We start from the raw sequence: 21320 nt of genomic DNA, 5'->3' as shown, positions 1-21320 counted from the left end.
CATCAACAATCCCACCCTGACCTACCATTCACAATCCCACCCTGACCTTCCATCCACAATCCCACCCTGACCTTGCATCAACAATCCCACCCTGACCTTTCATCCACAATCCCACCCTGACTTTGCATCAACAATCCCACCCTGACCTTCCATCCACAATCCCACCCTGACTTTGCATCCACAATCCCACCCTGACTTTGCATCCACAATCCCACCCTGACCTTACATCCACAATCCCAGCCTGACCTTCCATCAACAATCCCACCCTGACCTTCCATCCACAATCCCACCCTGACCTTCCATCCACAATCCCACCCTGACCTTCCATCCACAATCCCACCCTGACCTTCCATCCACAATCCCACCCTGACTTTGCATCAACAATCCCACCCTGACCTTCCATCCACAATCCCACCCTGACCTTCCATCCACAATCCCACCCTGACCTTCCATCCACAATCCCACCCTGACCTTGCATCAACAATCCCACCCTGACCTTCCATCCACAATCCCACCCTGACCTTCCATCCACAATCCCACCCTGATCTTCCATCCACAATCCCACCCTGACTTTGCATCCACAATCCCACCCTGACCTTCCATCCACAATCCCACCCTGATCTTCCATCCACAATCTCACCCTGATCTTCCATCCACAATCCCACCCTGACCTTCCATCCACAATCCCACCCTGACCTTCCATCCACAATCCCACCCTGACCTTCCATCCACAATCCCACCCTGACCTTGCATCAACAATCCCACCCTGACCTTCCATCCACAATCCCACCCTGACCTTCCATCCACAATCCCACCCTGACCTTCCATCCACAATCCCACCCTGACCTTCCATCCACAATCCCACCCTGACCTTGCATCAACAATCCCACCCTGACCTTCCATCCACAATCCCACCCTGACCTTGCATCCACAATCCCACCCTGACCTTCCATCCACAATCCCACCCTGATCTTCCATCCACAATCCCACCCTGACCTTGCATCCACAATCCCACCCTGACCTTCCATCCACAATCCCACCCTGATCTTCCATCCACAATCCCACCCTGATCTTCCATCCACAATCCCACTCTGACCTTACATCCACAATCCCACCACTAACTTCGATCCACAATCCCACCCTGAACTTCCATCCACAATCCCACCCTGAACTTCCATCCACAATCCCACCCTGACCTTCCATCCACAATCCCACCCTGACCTTCGATCCACAATCCCACCCTGACCTTCCATCCACAATCCCACCCTGACCTTACATCCACAATCCCACCCTGACCTTCCATCCACAATCCCACCCTGACCTTCGATCCACAATCCCACCCTGACCTTCCATCCACAATCCCACCCTGACCTTGCATCCACAATCCCACCCTGACCTTCCATCCACAATCCCACCCTGATCTTCCATCGACAATCCCACCCTGACCTTCCATCCACAATCCCACCCTGACCTTCCATCCACAATCCCACCCTGACCGTGCATCAACAATCCCACCCTGACCGTGCATCAACAATCCCACCCTGACCGTGCATCAACAATCCCACCCTGACCGTGCATCAACAATCCCACCCTGACCTTACATCCACAATCCCACCCTGACCTTCGAGCCACAATCCCACCCTGACCTTCCATCCACAATCCCACCCTGACTTTGCATCCACAATCCCAGCCTGACCTTCCATCCACAATCCCACCCTGACTTTGCATCAACAATCCCACCCTGACCTTGCATCAACAATCCCACCCTGACCTTCCATCCACAATCCCACCCTGATCTTCCATCCACAATCCCACCCTGACCTTCCATCCACAATCCCACCCTGACCTTCCATCCACAATCCCACCCTGACCTTCCATCCACAATCCCACCCTGACCTTGCATCAACAATCCCACCCTGACCTTGCATCAACAATCCCACCCTGACCTTGCATCAACAATCCCACCCTGACCTTCCATCCACATCCCACCCTGACCTTGCATCCACAATCCCATACCGACCTTCCATCCACAATCCCACCCTGACCTTGCATCAACAATCCCACCCTGACCTTCCATCCACAATCCCACCCTGACCTTGCATCCACAATCCCACCCTGACTTTCCATCCACAATCCCACCCTGACCTTGCATCCACAATCCCACCCTGACCTTCCATCCACAATCCCACCCTGACCTTGCATCAACAATCCCACCCTGACCTTCCATCCACAATCCCACCCTGACCTTGCATCCACAATCCCACCCTGACCTTGCATCAACAATCCCACCCTGACCTTCCATCCACAATCCCACCCTGACCTTCCATCCACAATCCCACCCTGACCTTCCATCCACAATCCCACCCTGACCTTGCATCCACAATCCCACCCTGACCTTACATCCACAATCCCACCACTAACTTCGATCCACAATCCCACCCTGAACTTCCATCCACAACCCCACCCTGACCTTCCATCCACAATCCCACCCTGACCTTCCATCCACAATCCCACCCTGACCTTCGATCCACAATCCCACCCTGACCTTCCATCCACAATCCCACCCTGACCTTCCATCCACAATCCCACCCTGACCTTCCATCCACAATCCCAGCCTGACCTTCCATCCACAATCCCACCCTGACCTTCCATCCACAATCCCACCCTGACCGTGCATCAACAATCCCACCCTGACCGTGCATCAACAATCCCACCCTGACCGTGCATCAACAATCCCACCCTGACCTTGCATCAACAATCACACCCTGACCTTCCATCCACAATCCCACCACTAACTTCGATCCACAATCCCACCCTGAACTTCCATCCACAATCCCACCCTGACCTTACATCCACAATCCCACCCTGACCTTCGAGCCACAATCCCACCCTGACCTTCGATCCACAATCCCACCATTAACTTCCATCCACAATCCCACCCTGAATTTCCATCCACAATCCCACCCTGACCTTCGATCCACAATCCCACCCTGACCTTCGATCCACAATCCCACCCTGACCTTCCATCCACAATCCCACCCTGACTTTGATCCACAATCCCACCCTGACCTTCGATCCACAATCCCACCCTGACTTTGATCCACAATTCCACCCTGACCTTCGATCCACAATCCCACCCTGACCTTCCATTCACAATCCCACCCTGACCTTGCATCCACAATCCCACCCTGACCTTCGATCCACAATCCCACCCTGACCTTCCATCCACAATCCCACCCTGACCTTCGATCCACAATCCCACCCTGACCTTCCATCCACAATCCCACCCTGACTTTGATCCACAATTCCACCCTGACCTTCGATCCACAATCCCACCCTGACCTTCCATTCACAATCCCACCCTGACCTTGCATCCACAATCCCACCCTGACCTTCCATCCACAATCCCACCCTGACCTTCCATCCACAATCCCACCCTGACCTTGCATCCACAATCCCACCCTGACCTTCCATCCACAATGTCTCTGACCTCCATCCACAATGCCCCTGTCCTTCCATCCACAATGCTTCTGACCTCCATCCACAATTCGCCCCCACCTGCCATCCGCAATCCCCCCCGAACCTTCTTTCCACAATCTCCCCTCACTTTCCATCCCCGGACCTTCCATCCACAATCTCTCGCCCCCCCACCTTCCATCCAGAATGCCCCTGACCTCTGTCCACAAATCCCCCTGACCTTGCATCTACAATCGCCCAAGAGCTTCCATCTACAATCCCCCCTGACCTTCCATCCCCCACCTTCCATCCACAACTCACTCCCCCCCCTCCTTCCCTCCACAATCCCCGTGACTGTCTACCCACAATTCCCCCCCATGACATTCCATCCAGAATCCCTCCCCAACCTTTCTTCCACAATCCCACTCTGACCTTCCATCCATAATGCCCCACACCACTGACCACGATTCCCCCCGACCTTGCATCCACAATTTTCCTCACTTTCTATCCACAATCCCCCTAACCTTCCATCCACAACTCCCCCGAACGTTGATCCACATGCCCCTGACCTTCCATCCATGTTACCCATGACCTTTCATCCATAATGCCCCTGACCTTCCATCCATGTTACCCCGACCTCCCAGCCACAATGCCCCTGACACTCCAGCCACAATTGCCCCTGACCTTCGATCCACAATGCCCCTGACCTTCGATCCACAATGCCACTGACCATCCATCCACAATGCCCCTGACCTTCCATCCATAATGTCTCTGATCTTCCATCTACAATGCCCCAGGCCTTCCATCCGCCATATCTCTGACCTCCATTCACAAACCCCCTGACCTTCCATTCACAAAACCCCCTGACCTTCCATCCACAATCCCCCTGACCTTCCATTCACAAACCCCCAACCTCCCATCCACAATCTCCTCCGACCTCCCATCCACAATCTCCCTGACCTCCCATCCACAATACCCCCGACCTCCCATCCACAACCTCCCCCGACCTCCCATCCACAATTCCCCCGACCTTCCATCCACAATCTCCCCCGACCACCCATACACAATCCCCCCCCGACCTTCCATCCACAACCTCCCCCGACCTCCCATCCACAATTCCCCCGACCTTCCATCCACAACCCCCCCCGAACTCCCATACACAACCCCCCCCGACCTCCCATCCACAATCCCCCCCCGACCTTCCATCCACAATTCCCCCGACCTTCCATCCACAACCCCCCCCGAACTCCCATACACAACCCCCCCCGACCTCCCATCCACAATCCCCCCCCGACCTTCCATCCACAATTCCCCCGACCTTCCATCCACAACCCCCCCCGAACTCCCATACACAACCCCCCCCGACCTCCCATCCACAATCCCCCCCCGACCTTCCATCCACAACCCCCCCCGAACTCCCATACACAACCCCCCCCGACCTCCCATCCACAATCCCCCCCCGACCTTCCATCCACAATTCCCCCGACCTTCCATCCACAACCCCCCCCGAACTCCCATACACAATCCCCCCCCCCGACCTTCCATCCACAATCCACCCGACCTCCCATCCACAACCCCCCCCCCGAACTCCCATCCACAATATCCCATGACCTCCCATCCACAATACCCCCGATCTACCATCCACAACCACCCCCGACCTTCCATCCACAGCCCTCCCCGACCACGCATCCACAATCTCCCCAGACCGGCCATCCACAGCCCTCCCCCGACCTCCCATCCACAATCTACCCCGACCTCCCATCCACAATCTCCCCCGACCTCCCATCCACAATCTCCCCCGACCTCCCATTCACAGTCCCCCCCGACCTTCCATCCACAATCCCCCCGACCTTCCATCCACAATCTCCCCCGACCTTCCATCCACAATCTCCCCCGACCTCCCATCCACAATCTCCCCCGACCTCCCATCCACAATCTCCCCCGACCTTCCATCCACAATCCCCCCGACCTTCCATCCACAATCCCCCCGACCTCCCATCCACAATCTCCCCCGACCTCCCATCCACAACCCTCCCCCGACCTCCCATCCACAATCTCCCCCGACCTCCCATTCACAGTCCCCCCCGACCTTCCATCCACAATCCCCCCCGACCTCCCATCCACAATCTCTCCCGACCTCCCATCCACAATCCCCCCAACCTCCCATCCACAATCCCCCCGATCTTCCATCCACAATCTCCCCCGACCTTCCATCGACAGCCCTCCCCGACCACCCATCCACAATCTCCCCAGACCTTCCATCCACAGCCCTCCCCGACCTCCCATCCACGATCTCCCCCAACCTCCCATCCACAATCTCCCCCGACCTCCCATCCACGATCTCCCCCAACCTCCCATCCACAATCTCCCCCGACCTCCCATCCACAACCCTCCCCCAACCTCCCATACATAATAATATGTGCAAAGGACATATTTATAAGTCCAATCTCTGGGGCTGGCGTTGGATCCTTGTCGACCGCCTGAGAGGTGGAGGTGGGTACGACGGCGCCTTGACAGGCGGGATTGCAGCCAGATTGGTGGCCTCGTGGAGCGAGGTGTCCGGAAAAGGCATAACGACATCTGGGAACGCGAGATCGGTGGTGGCAGGCAAGTTTGCGTAGTGCCCTTTTGTTGCGCCTGACAATGGATCCATCAGCCATGCGAACCACAAACGACCTGGGAGCAGCCTGTCGAACAACAACAGCTGGAGCTGACCAGCCTCCACCAGGCAACTTGATGCGAACAGCATCTTCCGGACAGAGCACGGGCAGATCAGTAGCATGAGCATCATATGTCAGCTTTTGCCGGTTTCTGAGTTGCTACGCCTTTTGCAGCACTGGGAGGTGATCCAGGTCAGGTAAATGAATGGCTGGAACAGTCGTGCGCAGGTCACGATTCATAAGGAGTTGTGCCGGAGACATACCGGTGGACAGAGGGGTTGCCCTGTACGCCAGGAGCGCAAGGTTAAAGTCAGAAGCTGAGTCCGCAGCCTTGCAGAGCAGTTGCTTCGCGATAGGGACCCCTTTTTCGACCTTCCCGTTAGATTGCGGGTAATGCGGGCTCGTGGTGATGTGCTGGAAGTGGTATTGCTTTGCAAAGTTGGACCACTCTTGGCTGTAGAAGCAGGGACCGTTGTCGCTCATGACCGTGAGCGGAATTCCATGCCTGGCAAATGTCTCCTTGCAGACCTTGATGACAGTCCTTGATGTGTGGTCGGACAGTCTCACCACTTCGGGGTAACTTGAGAACTAGTCAATTATAAGCACGTAGTCATGCCCGTTGGCGTGAAAAAGGTCGATTCCCACCTTAGACCATGGAGAGATCACGATCTCGTGTTGCTGGAGTGTTTCTTCGGGCTGAGCAGGCTGGAAACGATGGCAAGTCGCACAATTGAGGACCATGTTGGATATGTCCTCGTTGATGCCAGGCCAATAGACAGCCTGCCGGGCCCTGCGTCTGCATTTCTCGATACTGAGGTGTCCCTCGTGGATCTGTTTGAGCACTAAGCTCTGGAGGCTGCAAGGAATAATGATAAGATCCAGCTTGAGCAGGATCCCCTCGACAACTGTTAGGTCATCCTTGACATTAAAGAACTGAGGGCATTGCCCTTTCTGCCAATCATTTGCAAGGTGATGTATGACCCGCTGCAGAAGAGGGTCCTTGACAGTCTCTTCTCGAATGTTGACAACTCATTCGTCTGAGGCCGGGAGATTGCTGGCACACAGTTGCACCTGTGCCTCAATTTGGCAGCTGAAGTCGACTTGTTCACAGGGCGAGGTGATGGAGCGGGACAGGGCATCCGCAATGATTAGCTCCTTGCCCGGTGTGTAACCCAATTTGAAATCATACCTGTGGAGTCGAAGGCGTCATGAGCCTGGGCGTCATGTCATTCAAGTCCTTGTGAATGATATGGACAAAGGGTCTGTGGTCAGACTCTACTGTGAAGGTTGGTAGACCGTAGACGTAATCATGGAACTTTGCAATACCGGTGAGGAGGCCCAGGCACTCTTTCTCTATCTGACCATATCTCTGCTCAGTGGGAGTCATGGCCCTGGACTCATAGGCCACTGTAGCCCAGGATGAGGAGTCATCCTTCTGGAGGAGCACCGCACCGATGCCGTCCTGGCTGGCGTCCGTGGAGATTTTAGTCTCCCACGCTGGGTCAAAAAACGCTAGTGCCAGAGCAGTGGTGAGCTTTGCCTTTAACTCGAGCCACGCTGCTTGATGTGTGGGTAGCCACTGAAAGGCAGTGGACTTCTTCACCAGATGCCTGAGAGCCGTGGTGTGTGATGCGAGGTTGGGAATGAACTTTCCCAAGAAGTTAAACATACCCAGGAAGCGGAGTACCGCCTTTTTGTCTTCCGGGGCCTTCATGGTGTTGATGGCCTTGACTTTGTCCGAGTCCGGTTGAACACCCTGCTGGGATATTTGATCACGCAAAAAGTTGATTGATGACATGCCAAAGGAGCATTTGGCCTTGTTCAACTTGAGGCCGTTGACATGTATGCGTCTAAAGACTTGTTGGAGACGAGATATGTGTTCCTCTGGGGTCGTGGACCATATAATAATGTCATCAACATAAACCCACACACCCTCAATGCCCTCCAGCATCTGTTCCATGATCCTGTGAAAGATTTCAGAGGCTGAAACAATATCAAACGGCATGCGGTTTTAACAGTACCTTCCGAAAGGTGTGTTAAACATACAGAGCTTCCTGCTGGACTCGTCCAGTTGTATCTGCCAGAAGCCACGCGATGCATCTAGCTTCGTGAAGAATTTGGCATGTGCCATCTCACTGGTTAGCTCCTCTCGCTTCGGGATTGTGTAGTGTTCCTGCATTATGTTTCGGTTCACATCCTTGGGATCTATACATATTGCCAGTTCTCCAGAGGGCTTCTTCACACAGACCATCGAGCTGACCCAGTCAGTCGGTTCCGTCACTTTAGAGATTACACCCTGGTCTTGGAGCTCCTGCTGCTGCGCCTTTAAACGGTCCTTCGGAGGAGCCGGCACCCGACATGGTGCATGGATCACAGGCGTGGCATCAGGCCTGAATAAGATTTTGTAGCGGTACGGCAGCGTGCCCATCCCACTGAACACATCCGGGTATTGTGACAGGATTTCGTCAATGCCAGCCTGAAGATTCATATTGGCGGAGGACATGGCATGTACGCGCTGGACGAGATTGAGTAGCCTGCATGCATGAGCACCAAGCAGGGAAGCCTTGTCAGGCTTGACGATTTTGAATCGCAGTGTGGCTTTGATGGCCTTGTTGGAGACTTGCAGGTTACAAGACCCGAACGCAGTAATGGCATTGCCATTATAATCAAGCAGCTGGCAGGCTTGCAGAAGAATTTTTGGCTGCCTTTGGATGCGAGCAAGATCTGCTTGGGATATTAGATTGGCTGAAGCACCAGTGTCCAGCTTGACCGGATGCTGCATTGATTGACTTGTACGACAGCACGCCATTCGTCTGCAGAATTCACGTTGAGGATGAGTAAGCGTGTTACTGAATTTGAGGAGACCTTGTCATACGTAGTAATGATGCCCACACGATATGGGGACTCCAGGCAGTCGTCCTCTGGATCCGTGGTGTTACCAGGTTCCGAATCCAGCAGCCCTTGCTGCACACTTCGAACGCGTTTTCATTGGAAATGGGATCGCTGGCCCACGATCGGAGGTGCAGACCTGCACAAGGCTGAATCATGGCCAGGCTTCCCACAATTTAAACATCGCCTGCCTCTTGCAGGGCATTGCCGCTTTAAGTGGGCGGTGCCGCAGTTCGGACACGTCATGACGTTGACGTTGTAACGCTCCGTGCGTCGTCGCATATGCGGTGGGTCAGCCGCCGCTCGCACCTGCGCAGTGTGGTCTTCGGCCACTTTGTTCTCCCGTCTGTGGTGCGCATGCGTGGGACCCCGGGAAAAGCGTGCGAAATGGCCGCATTCATTGATGATAAGGCACCACATTCTGGCGATGGCCTGTACACTCTCTGCCTCGTGGGAGGCAAGTTGGTCCTGTTCTGCCGATTTAAGGAGGGAGTAGCGACCTTTCGCCTGTTCATGCACTTTGCACGTCTCGATGGCCACTGGCAGGGTCATGTTTTTATTTTTAGGAGGTGCTCCCGCAGGGCGTCGAAGTGGACACCAAACACGATCTGATCCCTGATGAGGGAATCAGTGGTGTCACCGTAGTTGCAGGATTGCGCTAATATGCGGAGATGAGTTAGAAAGGATTGGAAAGGCTCATCCTTACCCTGAAGGCGTTGCTGGAAGACATAGCGCTCAACGCTCTCGTTCGTTTCGACTTCACAGGGACTGTCGAATTTGGCTAACATGATCTGGAACTTGGTCTTGTCCTCGCCGTCGGCAAAAGTGAGCGAATAGAAGATTTGGATGTCCTGGTCCCCTGCAGTCGAGAGGAGCAGTGCAATTTTTCTGGCATCAGACGCATCCTCGAGGCCCGAGGCCTCAATGTATAGACTGAATCTCTGCTTGAAGACCCGCCAGTTGGTGCCGAGACCTCCGGAGATCCGGAGCTGTGGAGTGGCCTGGATCTTCTCCATGCCGCTGGAAGGCACCCGCTGGTCGTCACTGAATTATCAAAGACTCCTGGTATCATGTCATGTTATTCACCCTGGGGTAACACGGACTGCAACAGGATGCCTTTGAACGGTAAAGCATACACCAAACGTAGGCATTGATTTAATACGATTTATTGAACTTCTGTAACAATGCACACAGCTGGCTGTGGGTTGACACTACTACGGTAAGTGTGCTAATTATAACTAGCGAGACCAGGCTAGCTCTGATCCACGTGTAGAAGGTGCTGACTGATATATACATCCTGACTGTCACTACAGTTGTCACCAGTGGAAAGAGGTGGAGTGCTGATGCCTCGTGTGTTTTATAGTTGGAAGCCCCCCCTCTGGTGTTCTGTCTGGTGATTGGTTGTGTTCTGTCCTGTACGTTGATTGGCTAACCTGGGTGTCTGTCACTGCCTGTTTTTACCTCATGATGTGCATGGGTGCATATTATGACACCCCTGACCTTCCATCACAGCCCTCCCCGATCTTCCATCCACAATCCCACCCGACTTTCCACCCACAATCCCCTCTGACTTTCCATTCAAGATTGCCCCGCAACCATCCTTCCACTGTTTCCCTCGACCTCCTTCCAATCGCAACCCCGCACCCCCCATGATCTACCCACCAGACAGCTAGCCAGTCACTCCCAACCAGAAAACAGGGAATACATTAAATTTGGCAGGACCTCCGTGCATTCACTGGTGTTCTGATTCCACCCCCACCTTCCCACCCCATCTTATATCAATCTCATGTTTATCATGTTGAATTCTAAAAAGGAATTGGAGCCGGTACATTTAAAGTGCCTATAACTACAGTTATTTTCATATATAATAGATGTCAAACCTCCTGGTAAAAAGATCTTTTTACTTAAAAAGCAGAATTACAGCAGGCTGCTAAAAAACGTAAATTGTACTTTGTCAAAAATCTAAATATAATGTTGCGTAGGAGGGCACATATCCCCAGACTCCACGAGAAAAGCTGTCTTATGCCTTGAGCTCTCAGTCATTTCTTAATTTATTACCGTTGCCAACTGTACTTTGTGCACTTTAGGATTTTATTCTCCTGCAAAAGTCATCAAAAATTGTCTTTTTGTGTAGCCTAAATGATGACAGGGCCATGTCCCGCTGCACTTTCAGATGAATTCCTTGCCTGTTATTACCCTATAACCAGAGCCATTTTTGAGATGTCAGATTCTGGGATTGTACCAGCTTTTGGTCACCTTGTGCTCATTTTCTTGGTTCGGCAGAGATAAAGAGCAGAGTGAATTGGTTTTCCAGCGGTGACAAAACAGTATTGAACAAGCGAACACGAATATTCTGCTGTAATTCAGGCCAAATATGTTCTAACATTCTGGAATACAGAATACGCACAGCGGGATGGCTCTCATGATAGTGAGTCAGTGACCTGTTTTATATCTCTCTTTGTTTTTATTTCCATTGAAGTCAAACTTTTACTCGTCTCTTTGAGTTTGCCAATGCCTTTTTCTTTTATTAAGATGTCACAATTCATGCTGCTAACTGTACAGCATAAATACAGAGTTACGAAAGTGAACTGAGTGAAACCATATGTCCATTGATTCTATCCCAAAAAACAGAGCCTAGCTTATTGTCTGCACAGATCAGGGAAGAGCTGCACAGATCAGGGACAATGCTGGCAACATTTTAAATCATGGTCACTTGAATGGGATACTGGCTGTCTGGCAACAGTAACCCCCTGAATAACCTTCAAGAGAGGAGCAAAAATGAGATTGTTTTAGAGTTTATAAATTGATAATCTTGACATTTTATCTGATGTCAGCCAGGGTAATAGTGGGGTACTGTGACTGGTCTCCACAGGCCCGGATTAAGTAAAATCGTCTGGGGCTTCCTTCCCCGGACTGCTATTCAGCCAAATAGAGAGACATCAGCCAGCTCTGCGTTGCCAAGAAATTGAAGCTAGGAACTTTATTATCCCTACACTTATAGAGCTACTTGCAGGATAAACTAACTGAGCCATTAGGGAGCCAAATAAAACAAAGTTGCGTTTAATATATGTCATTTCTGTCTAAAATTGTATTATTTATTAAATACTGTTTTGTTAGGAGTGATTTTGTATTGCTAGTTCAGGCTCATGTTTTGTCAGATTTTACAATTTGAGGTTCTCAGAACACTTAGTGAGGACTTCTTCTGTGCACCAGGCATAGCAATATCCCACACAGGTTATTTATAAAGTCGATTACACCACACCAAACATAGTTCTCACCCCATTGATAGTAATGTCCAGCGAGCAATATCTCCTCCAAATGACAGTGCATCTCCACCCGTTACCTCATTAACCGTGCCTCAGTGATGCTGTCTTACCACTGAGTCAGAGGTTGCGCATTCGAGCTCCATCACACAGACTTGAGCACAGTACCTCGGCTAACGCTCCAGTGCAGTGCTTAAGAGGTGTTGCACTGGCAGAGATGTTGGCTTTCGGATAAGGTGTAAACTGAGGCCCTGACCTCTCTCTCAGGTTGCCATGGCTGTACTATTTTCAAAGAGAGCAAGGGGAGTTCACCCCAGTGTCCTGGGAGTTTGCTGTGTGCAAACTGGCTGCCACGTTTTCCACATGACAACAGTGCACTTTATTGACTTCATTGGGATGTCCTGGAGTCATGAAATCTTCAAGATACAAGTCTTCCTTTTCTTTCCATAAACATAAAGTTGCAAATATGAGCTCATGTACAAATGCTAATACAGTCCTTCATCGGATGGTTTTGTACTCATCAATTCAGCAAAACATCTGGTTTATTATTTAATTGCAAGTAGTAATTTAAGAGCCAATCTGTGAAGCAATGTCTGATTTCCCAAATCAGTCAGCCAAGTTCAAAAACGTATAAGCAGCTTGGCAACAATGAACGGCAAAACCTCAGTGCTTTATTCAGTAAACAATTAGAAATAACTTTGAGCTTAAAATAAGTGTCGACCTCAAAATCCAGTCGAAAACAGTGGTTTATGAACATTGTGACTGACGGAATGTTTGTTCGTAACGCACATTCTCCAAAGAAATTTTAAAAATCCATGTTACAGGAAAGAATGTTGAGTAAATCTGAAAGAGACTGGACATAAATGTTAAATTGTTGATACAAACACCTTGGGATGGATTCTAAGTGCTGGCTACACACCAAAGGCAGCCCTGAGGTGGTCGTGCAGCTTCTTGCGACACTGCTGGCCGGTCCCGGTGGTGGCACCCACTGCGCTCACTAAGTGCTGATGCTGGGACTGAATGGTGCTGTTCAATGACCACGGAATCGGCGCTGGTCCTGAAGCAATTCAGGATCCGTTAATGGGCTAGCACCGGTGCCACGTGGAGCTAGAGCAATTCCAATGGCAAATTGTGTCCGTTTCGCTGGGATCGGGATTGGCACTCGAGAGGCTGACAAGCTGCAATCACATATGAGCACTCCACTCCCCACACACTCTCACCCCAGTCAACAAGATGGCAGCCCGAAGAGCGGCACTGCGGTTCACAGATGCGGAGCTCAAGACCCTGCCGGATGCTGTGGAGGCGAGGCGGGCCACCATAGGAGGCAGCCACCCGCCGGAGTACACCGGGCCTGAGCACAGGTGGTAGAGAACGTGAGCGCAGTGGGTGCCACCACCGGGACCGGCCAGCAGTGTCGCAAGAAGCTGCATGACCACCTCAGGCCTGCCTTGGTGCGTAGCCAGCACCGTACTCTGGCATCAACCCCCATTCTCCCAACCGCAGGGCGACTGAACCCCACCCTATGGCAGTCACTTTGCGCCACATGCCAGCACCCATACCACCCGCCATGGCCGGGTGCGCTGTTCCCAAAGGCCACCAGCTGCTCACCCCCTGTGCTGCCAGTATCTGACTGCCTAACACTGCATTTTCTGCTTCCGCCCTCACCCCCACCAGGAGAAGGCAGTGCATAATCACAGGGAGAGGAAGAACAGTGGAGGGGCCCGCCGGACATGCCTCACCGTCGCGGAGTGGCGGGCACTGGACCTGGTTGGGGGGCCGGGAGAGAGCAGTCGCCCAGGCGAAAAGTGGGCATTGCAGAACCAAGTGAGCCCCCGCTGAGTTTTGGTGTCCCATATGACACATGTGCCAAAACCCCCACACCACCCTACCTCCCCTACACCACCACCCCAACCGGCGATCCAACTATGCGTTATGTCTTGTGCCTTGCAGGGTCACCTGGCAACGAGGCGGGCCCTTCTGGTGTTCCCCCGGCACTGGGCACAACTCCAGGACATGTCCAGTGAGGAGGCGGCAACTGACAGCGGTGTCAGCCCCCAAACGCCAGCCCGCGACACCCCCGAGCACCAGTCCGATAATGACACCGACTTCCTGTCACAGCTGTCTCCAACACCCTCCACCATCCCAGAGACTCTCACCTCGGTTGGGCATGTTAGTGAATAAGCTCCTTGGACACTATATGGTGCTCACCACACAGCTGCTCCAGTCCAGCAGGTGGAGGTAGGAATACCTGAGGGACGGATGGTCGGAGGACAGGCCAACCCGAGGAACTAACTGACATCCAGATGCCTTTGGAACAGACAGTCCCATCTATAGTGGAGATGCAGTCACCGAGCCGGGAACTACATGAGGAGTTGTCACCAACTATCCAGAGCCTGCAGATGAAGTTGGAGGAGTCCAACCACCTGAAGGGGCAGGAGGCAGTGCCGACCATGCATGCCATCCAAGACAACACCACATGGGTAGCGTCCTTGGGTTAAAGTATCAGCCATAGGTCAAGATGTCCAAGGCCCAGGGCATTCTGTGGTGGCAGTGACTGAGGCACAGGACAGGGCTGCCACAGGCAGCTATGTATCAGGGCCACCTGGACATTGCAGCGGCGCTCCACAGCTTGGCCCAGTCACAATGGGTGATGACTGAGGGCGTCGGCAGCATTGCCCAGGCGCTGGCTGACCTGAGCCAATCCCAGAGGGAGGTGACCCAGTCCCTATGCTCCATGGCTACGAGCATTGAGGCCAATCCATTGTCAACGCACTGGAACATGGCATTCCGCCAGGCACCCGGTGCCAACCTTGATTTTCAGCTAACGCCGATATCGCCGCCCAATCGTGTTTGCCTATTCCGGCATCGGCCAATGGAGATTCCTGTCCTTGAATCAACTATTCAATTGAAGTATTAACTGGTTTATTTATAAATTAATGAATACTTTGTTAAAATAGCCTTTAAAGCAATACGACAATCAACACATACCGATGTATCACAGCTATTTGAGCCCTGATGTTTCACAAGTTTTTAATCAATTTATAGAAGATATGAATTGTGTGTTGTTTAATACTAAAATATTCATTATCGCAGTTAATCGTTGTAGGGGCACCTAAAACTAACAAATGACGATGTATCATTCACTGCAAGAGGAGAGTTTAGCTAGTACTGTATATTTTTGGCAATCTATCCTTCTCAATAACTCAAGCAGAGCAGCCAAATATTAAGGTTTGGCTTGTAAAGCTAAATGGGTATCTAACAACTCCCAGATTACATCAGCCACATACAGGGTTCTTTTGAACCACTCCTTGAGTACTGATGCTATGTTTGGTTTTAGCTCCTAACCAATTCAAACAAAGCATCATAATAAAGTTGAGCAGGCGTATGTGCAACTCCTTAATGTTCTCTTATTATTCTGCAAGCACCAATTGTTCCTCCTAGCTGGTTTTGGAGTGGAAAGGTGGTTACACTGTGCATTCACTGCATCTTTTAAGCCAGCAAAGAGCGCTTATACATCTTATAGCACGGCAGCACGGTAGCACAAGTGATTGGCACTGTGACTTCACAGCGTCAGGGTCCCAGTTTCGATTCTCTGCTGGGTCACTGTCTGTGCAGAGACTGCACGTTCTCCCCATGTCTGCATGGGTTTCCTCCAGGAGCTCCGGTTTCCTCCCAAAGTTCAAAGACGTGCAGGTTAGGTGAATTGGCCATGATAAATTGCCCTTAGTGACCAAAAAAGGAAGGATTATTGGGTTACGGGGATAGGGTGGAAGTGAGGGCTTAAGTAGGTGGGTGCAGACACGATGGGCCGAATGGCCTCCTTCTGCACTGTATGTTCTATGTCTATGTTAACATGTGCTCAGAATTCTGTGGGTGTGAACTTTAACACATGTTCATCAGAGTGTGCATTACCTTGTGTTCAGAATTCTATATGTGTATCTAAACATGTGTTTAGAGTTCTGTGCATGTGTACATCAGAGTTGTGTGTGTGTGTCTTCATATTTGCACAGATATCTGAAACAGCATCAAATACTACAATTACTCAGCCTCTTCTCAATACATAATCACCTTGTGAAAAATCAGAGAATAGAGCATTTTGTGAAAGGTTAGATGGCAGTGTTAATGCTATTTAACTTGGAGCCTCGGTGCCGAGGACCTGGGTTCGATCCCAGTCCCGGGTCACTGCCCATGTGGAGTTTGCACATTCTCTGCAACGTGTCTGCCGTGGGTCTCACCCCCACAAACCCAAAGATGTGCAGGGGAGGTCGACAGATTGGCCACGCTAAATTGCCCCTTAATTGGAAAAAAAGAGAATTGGGTACTCTTTAAAAAAAAAAAAATGTTAAATTGGAGTTGCTGCTGCAAATGGAAGATAATCTAAAATAAGCAGCAAGGCCAAGTGATACAATCATCCATATTATTGTAAGCCTAACATTACTCAACCATTAACAGTAACTAAAACTGTCAGAACGTGCTCCCTATGCATTGTAACAAAGCCATACAGCAACTATTCAGTGCTAGTACACTGTAAAAGTATGTGGAAACCAATTTAAGAAGCATTTTCTAAGGACAGATTTAAACAAGGAATGTAAGGTGAAGTTGTTAACATCTTTTGTTATTGGAAAGGCAATGATTTATTTAACAGCCATGTATATGTTTTTTACATTTTCTTATGACCCATTGTGTTCAAGTGAAACAGGGCTCGTCTGCTTTAACGTTTTGCATCTGGACCAGTGACGATTAGTGATGATTTGTTGCCAAGCTGTGTGTTAGGTTGAATAATCTAAACAAATTGGTGTGAATTTAGTCTATCTGGACCGTGAGGCAGCTCCTGGTTCCACTTAAGCAAGGTTTAATGGTCACATACTCCTGACCCGCTCTGCCTCAGTGTTCCTTGATGTGCACAGATTGCACACCTTCAGACTTTGTGACGACAACCTCTCCATCTGCTCCCACTTTGAACTCCATTGGCTGCACTTTCCTTTAGCCTATTGAGGGTCCGCTTTATGACCTCACTGTCTATTAGCACCATGCTTCCAGTTGCTTTAAAATAAAAGTTGAATACCTCGGGGCCTCGCAGCCAATCGTGTGGCTCACAAATCCATTTGTTCCTAGCCTATTACAAAGACATTAAGGGGCTGATGGGTTTGGATGATTGGTCAGTGCTGATTAGAAATTATCAGTGCGGTTTTTGCACTCTGGAGTTCCATCCCCTGAGAACAGAATTGAGAGTACTTAAACTGATTTCATTTTTGACCCTTAACAACCATCCGAGACACAAGCTCTTCACCTCATATTCTGAGCTGGATTTCAACCCCGACCCCTTCATAAATATTTCATGATAGACAGCTGTAATGCAATCGCAATTTAGTCAAATAAATATTGACTGTGCATGTTGTCCTGCGTTGTAGAAATGAAACATTGATTTTACGACAATGTCCCTTTCATTTTTTCACAATCTTTCTTTATTATAGTAATAAGTGAATCACAAAGGCAGCAACTGGAAACGGCAAGTTATTCCTCTCGTTTTGCTTTGGCCCTTTTCTACGAGGCCGGCACACAGATTGGTGTCCCCTGGGCTGCGAAGTACATTGTTGATAACCCCTGCATACGCTTCATCTCCATCGATAATAAGAAACGCAATTTAGGTCAGTGCTGCATTTATTTTTCTTCATAACAATGGGGCGATGCTAATGGCAAACATTTCATTGGGTATTTCCATTGCAACACTAACAATCAATCAACTCCAGGATGCAGGCAGGTTAATTGTAATCCTACAGCAGTATCACTGTCTGTCCTTTGGTCAAGATGTTTTTAAAAGATCCATTGGCACTATTTTGAAGAAGGGCAGGGGAGCTCTAAATGGTGCTGGTCAATATTTATCTCTCAACTAGCATATAAAACAGATTATCTGTCTATTATCACACTGCTGTGTGTGGGCCCTTGCTATGCATCATTTGGCTTCATGACAACAATAACTACATGTCAAGCGTCGTCCATTGGCTACAGGGTGCTTTGGGACATTCTACAGTCTGAAAGATGTGATATAAATCCAAGTTTTTCTTTGATATTTTAATTTTACGGAATCAAACTGATCATTTTATGACTTTTAATTTTACCCAATTTCTCCAGCTCATCACTCCTGAGGAGATTGAGCCGGGTTGTCGGGTTGCCACCCATTAGAAGAACCACCCACCTTTCATTTTGATTGGAAAACATGGCATGGAGGCCAGTTTGTTATACCGTATCACCCGCCTTAGCTGAGGCCGGTTAACCCAGCGTGGACCACAATCCAAACTGCAACCTCCCAAGTCTTACTGCTTACCCAAGCTGAGAATCAATGATGCTCTCGTCCTTTCGATAGTCTGATCTTAGTATACATTACATCCTTTGACACTTAGCAACAAGTGGCATGTACTGATTTAATGTTAGTTAGAATGTAGATGGAAAAGTGAAGCTTCGCACTTTACTGAAGCCTGACTATGCTAATAGTTCTCTGAGAAGCAGAAACAGGAGAAATTATTATTGGGAATGAGGAAAAGGTGGCAGAGATATGGAACAAATATTTTGGGTGGGATTTTCCACGCCTTGTGTTTCGCCACAGCGGAGTGGACCACCATTAGCCGGCGGTGGGATCGCCCTGTCCCACTGTTGTCAATGGGGTTTAACATTGAATGCATGTCTCGCTGCTGTGAAACCCGCAGCAGTGTGCTGCGTCGGCAGGACCAGACGACCCTGCCGCCGTGAACGGCCGTTGTGTTGTCTTCACAGTAAATACATAGGTTAGGTTCCAGAAAGAGAGGGCTACAAAAGGATTAATAAGAGTGAGGAAATTAATATCAGCAGAGGAAAAAGTACTAGAGAAACTTGCAGGACTAAAATCCGACAAATTCCTGGGTCCTGACGACCTAGCCCCAGGGATCTAACAGAGACAGTGGATGCTCTGCCTCTGATTTTCCAAAGTTCCATAGATTCGGGAATCATGCATACCACATCTACTGTATTTCCCTATCTACTATATCCATGCATCTTTTTCAGACCGTCACATCAGGTTGGTTGAGCACATACCTACTCCACATTGGCTGCTTCTAATTATGGCTGCTTCTGTACGCTAGCACAGTGGTTAGCACTATTGCTTCACATGCCAGAGACCCGGGTTCGATTCCTGGCTTGGGTCACTGTCTGTGCGGAGTCCATACGTTCTCCCCGTATCTGCATGGGTTTCCTCCGGGTGCTCCGGTTTCCTCCCAAAAGTCCCGAAAGACGTGCTTGTTAGTTGAATTGGACATTTTGAATCCTCCCTCCTTGTACCCGAACAGGCGCCGGAGTGTGGTGGCGAGGGGATTTTCCAGTAACTTGTAGTGTTAATGTAAGCCTACTTGTGATTATTATTATTATTATTATTATTATTATTATTATTATTATTATTATTATTATTATTATTATTATTATTATTATTATTATTATTATTAGTAGAAGTTAGCAAAAGCAACATTGCTATTCAATAAAGATAGAAGAAAGAAAACCGGGAACTACGGGCCTGTTAGCCTTCAATCAATCAGCAATAAAGTGCTGGAATCCTCTATTAAGGAAGTCTTAACAATTCATTTAGAAAAGCATAAGTAAGGGCGGCATGTGGCATAGTGGTTAGCACTGGGACTACGGCGCTGAGGACCTGGGTTCGAATCCCAGCCCTGGGTCACTGTCCGTGTGGAGTCTGCACATTCTCCCCATATCTCCCCAAGGGTTTATGGAGTTGAGGGTGAATATTAGCATGGATAGAGAATTGGTAATGAGTGGAAGCAGAGAGTAGGGATGAATGGTTCATTTTCAAGTTGTCAGGCTATGACAAGTGGAGCACTGCAAAGATCACTACTGAGGCTTTAGCCATTTACAGCTATACAGACTCAGCTATATTAATGACGAAGAAAAGAGAAAGTGGGCTGCATTCTTTGGTCCCCCAGCTGCGTGTTTCATAGAATTTACAGTGCAGAAGGAGGCCATTCGGCCCACCGAGTCTGCACCGGCCCTTGGAACGAGCATCACACCTAAGCCCACACCTCCACCCTATCCCTGTAACCCAGTAACCCCATATAACCTTTTTTGGACACTAAGGGCAATTTTGCATGGCCAATCCATCTAACCTTCACATCTTTGGGCTGTAGGAGGAAACCGGAGCACCCGGAGGAAACCCACGCAGACACAGGGAGGATGTGCAGACTCCGCACAGACAGTGACCCAAGCCGGGAATCGAACCTGGGATCCTGGAGCTGTGAAGCAACTGTGCTGACCACTGTGCCGCCCATTTCTTGGCGGTGCACCATTCGCCGTTGGTGGGATTCTCTGTTCCCGCCGCTGTCAATGGGATTTCCCGTTGAAGACATCCCACTCTGCCGGAAAACCCATACACTGGTGGCAGGACCAGAGAATCACAAAGGCCAGAGAACTCTGCCCAATGTATCTAGGTTTGCTGATGATGCAGAGCCAGGTGGGAATGCAAGCTGTGAGAAGGAAATAAAGAGGCAGCAAAGACAGGTTAAGTGAATAGGCAAAAAGGTGGCAAAGATTATCAGAATACAAATGCAGAATATTTTTTTAAATACCTGAAACTTGCAAATGTTGATGTTCAGTGAGACTTGGGTGTACTCGCACAATGAACAGCAAAAGCTAGCACGCAGGTACTGCATGCAATTAGGAAGACAAATGGCATGTTGTCCTTTATTGCAAGAGGATTGGAATACTAGAATAAAAGAGGCATTCTGCATTTGTATAGGGCTTTGGTGAGACCAGACCTAGTCCAACTTTGGACCAAAGCCCAACTTTGGTCTCCATATTTAAAAAAAAAATTTGGAGTACCCAATTCATTTTTTCAATTTAGCATGGCCAATCCACCTACCTTGCACATCATAGAATTTACAGTACAGAAGGAGGCCATTCGGCCCATCAAGTCTGCACCGGCTCTTGGAAAGAGCACCCAACCCAAGGTCAACCCCTCCACCCTATCCCCATAACCCAATAACCCCACCCAACAGTAAGGGCAATTTTGGACACT

At 50.0% G+C, this 21320-nt stretch overlaps 1 protein-coding gene across 2 annotated transcripts in view; it reads left to right on the top strand.

The window, feature by feature from the left end:
• Nucleotides 1-21320, top strand: part of rnls (renalase, FAD-dependent amine oxidase) — a 313054-nt gene that overhangs the window by 276161 nt on the left and 15573 nt on the right. For both annotated transcript variants that reach the window (XM_072478963.1, XM_072478962.1), the window contains exon 5: nucleotides 17743-17916. In XM_072478963.1, the coding sequence (XP_072335064.1) occupies nucleotides 17743-17916 (174 nt within the window). The remainder of the gene's footprint in view (nucleotides 1-17742; nucleotides 17917-21320) is intronic.

This window comes from Scyliorhinus torazame, chromosome 16, assembly GCF_047496885.1.
Source record: "Scyliorhinus torazame isolate Kashiwa2021f chromosome 16, sScyTor2.1, whole genome shotgun sequence".
Classification (NCBI taxonomy): domain Eukaryota; kingdom Metazoa; phylum Chordata; class Chondrichthyes; order Carcharhiniformes; family Scyliorhinidae; genus Scyliorhinus; species Scyliorhinus torazame.
Note: the sequence above shows the minus strand (reverse complement) of the source record. Positions and strands in the feature narration are given on the sequence as shown.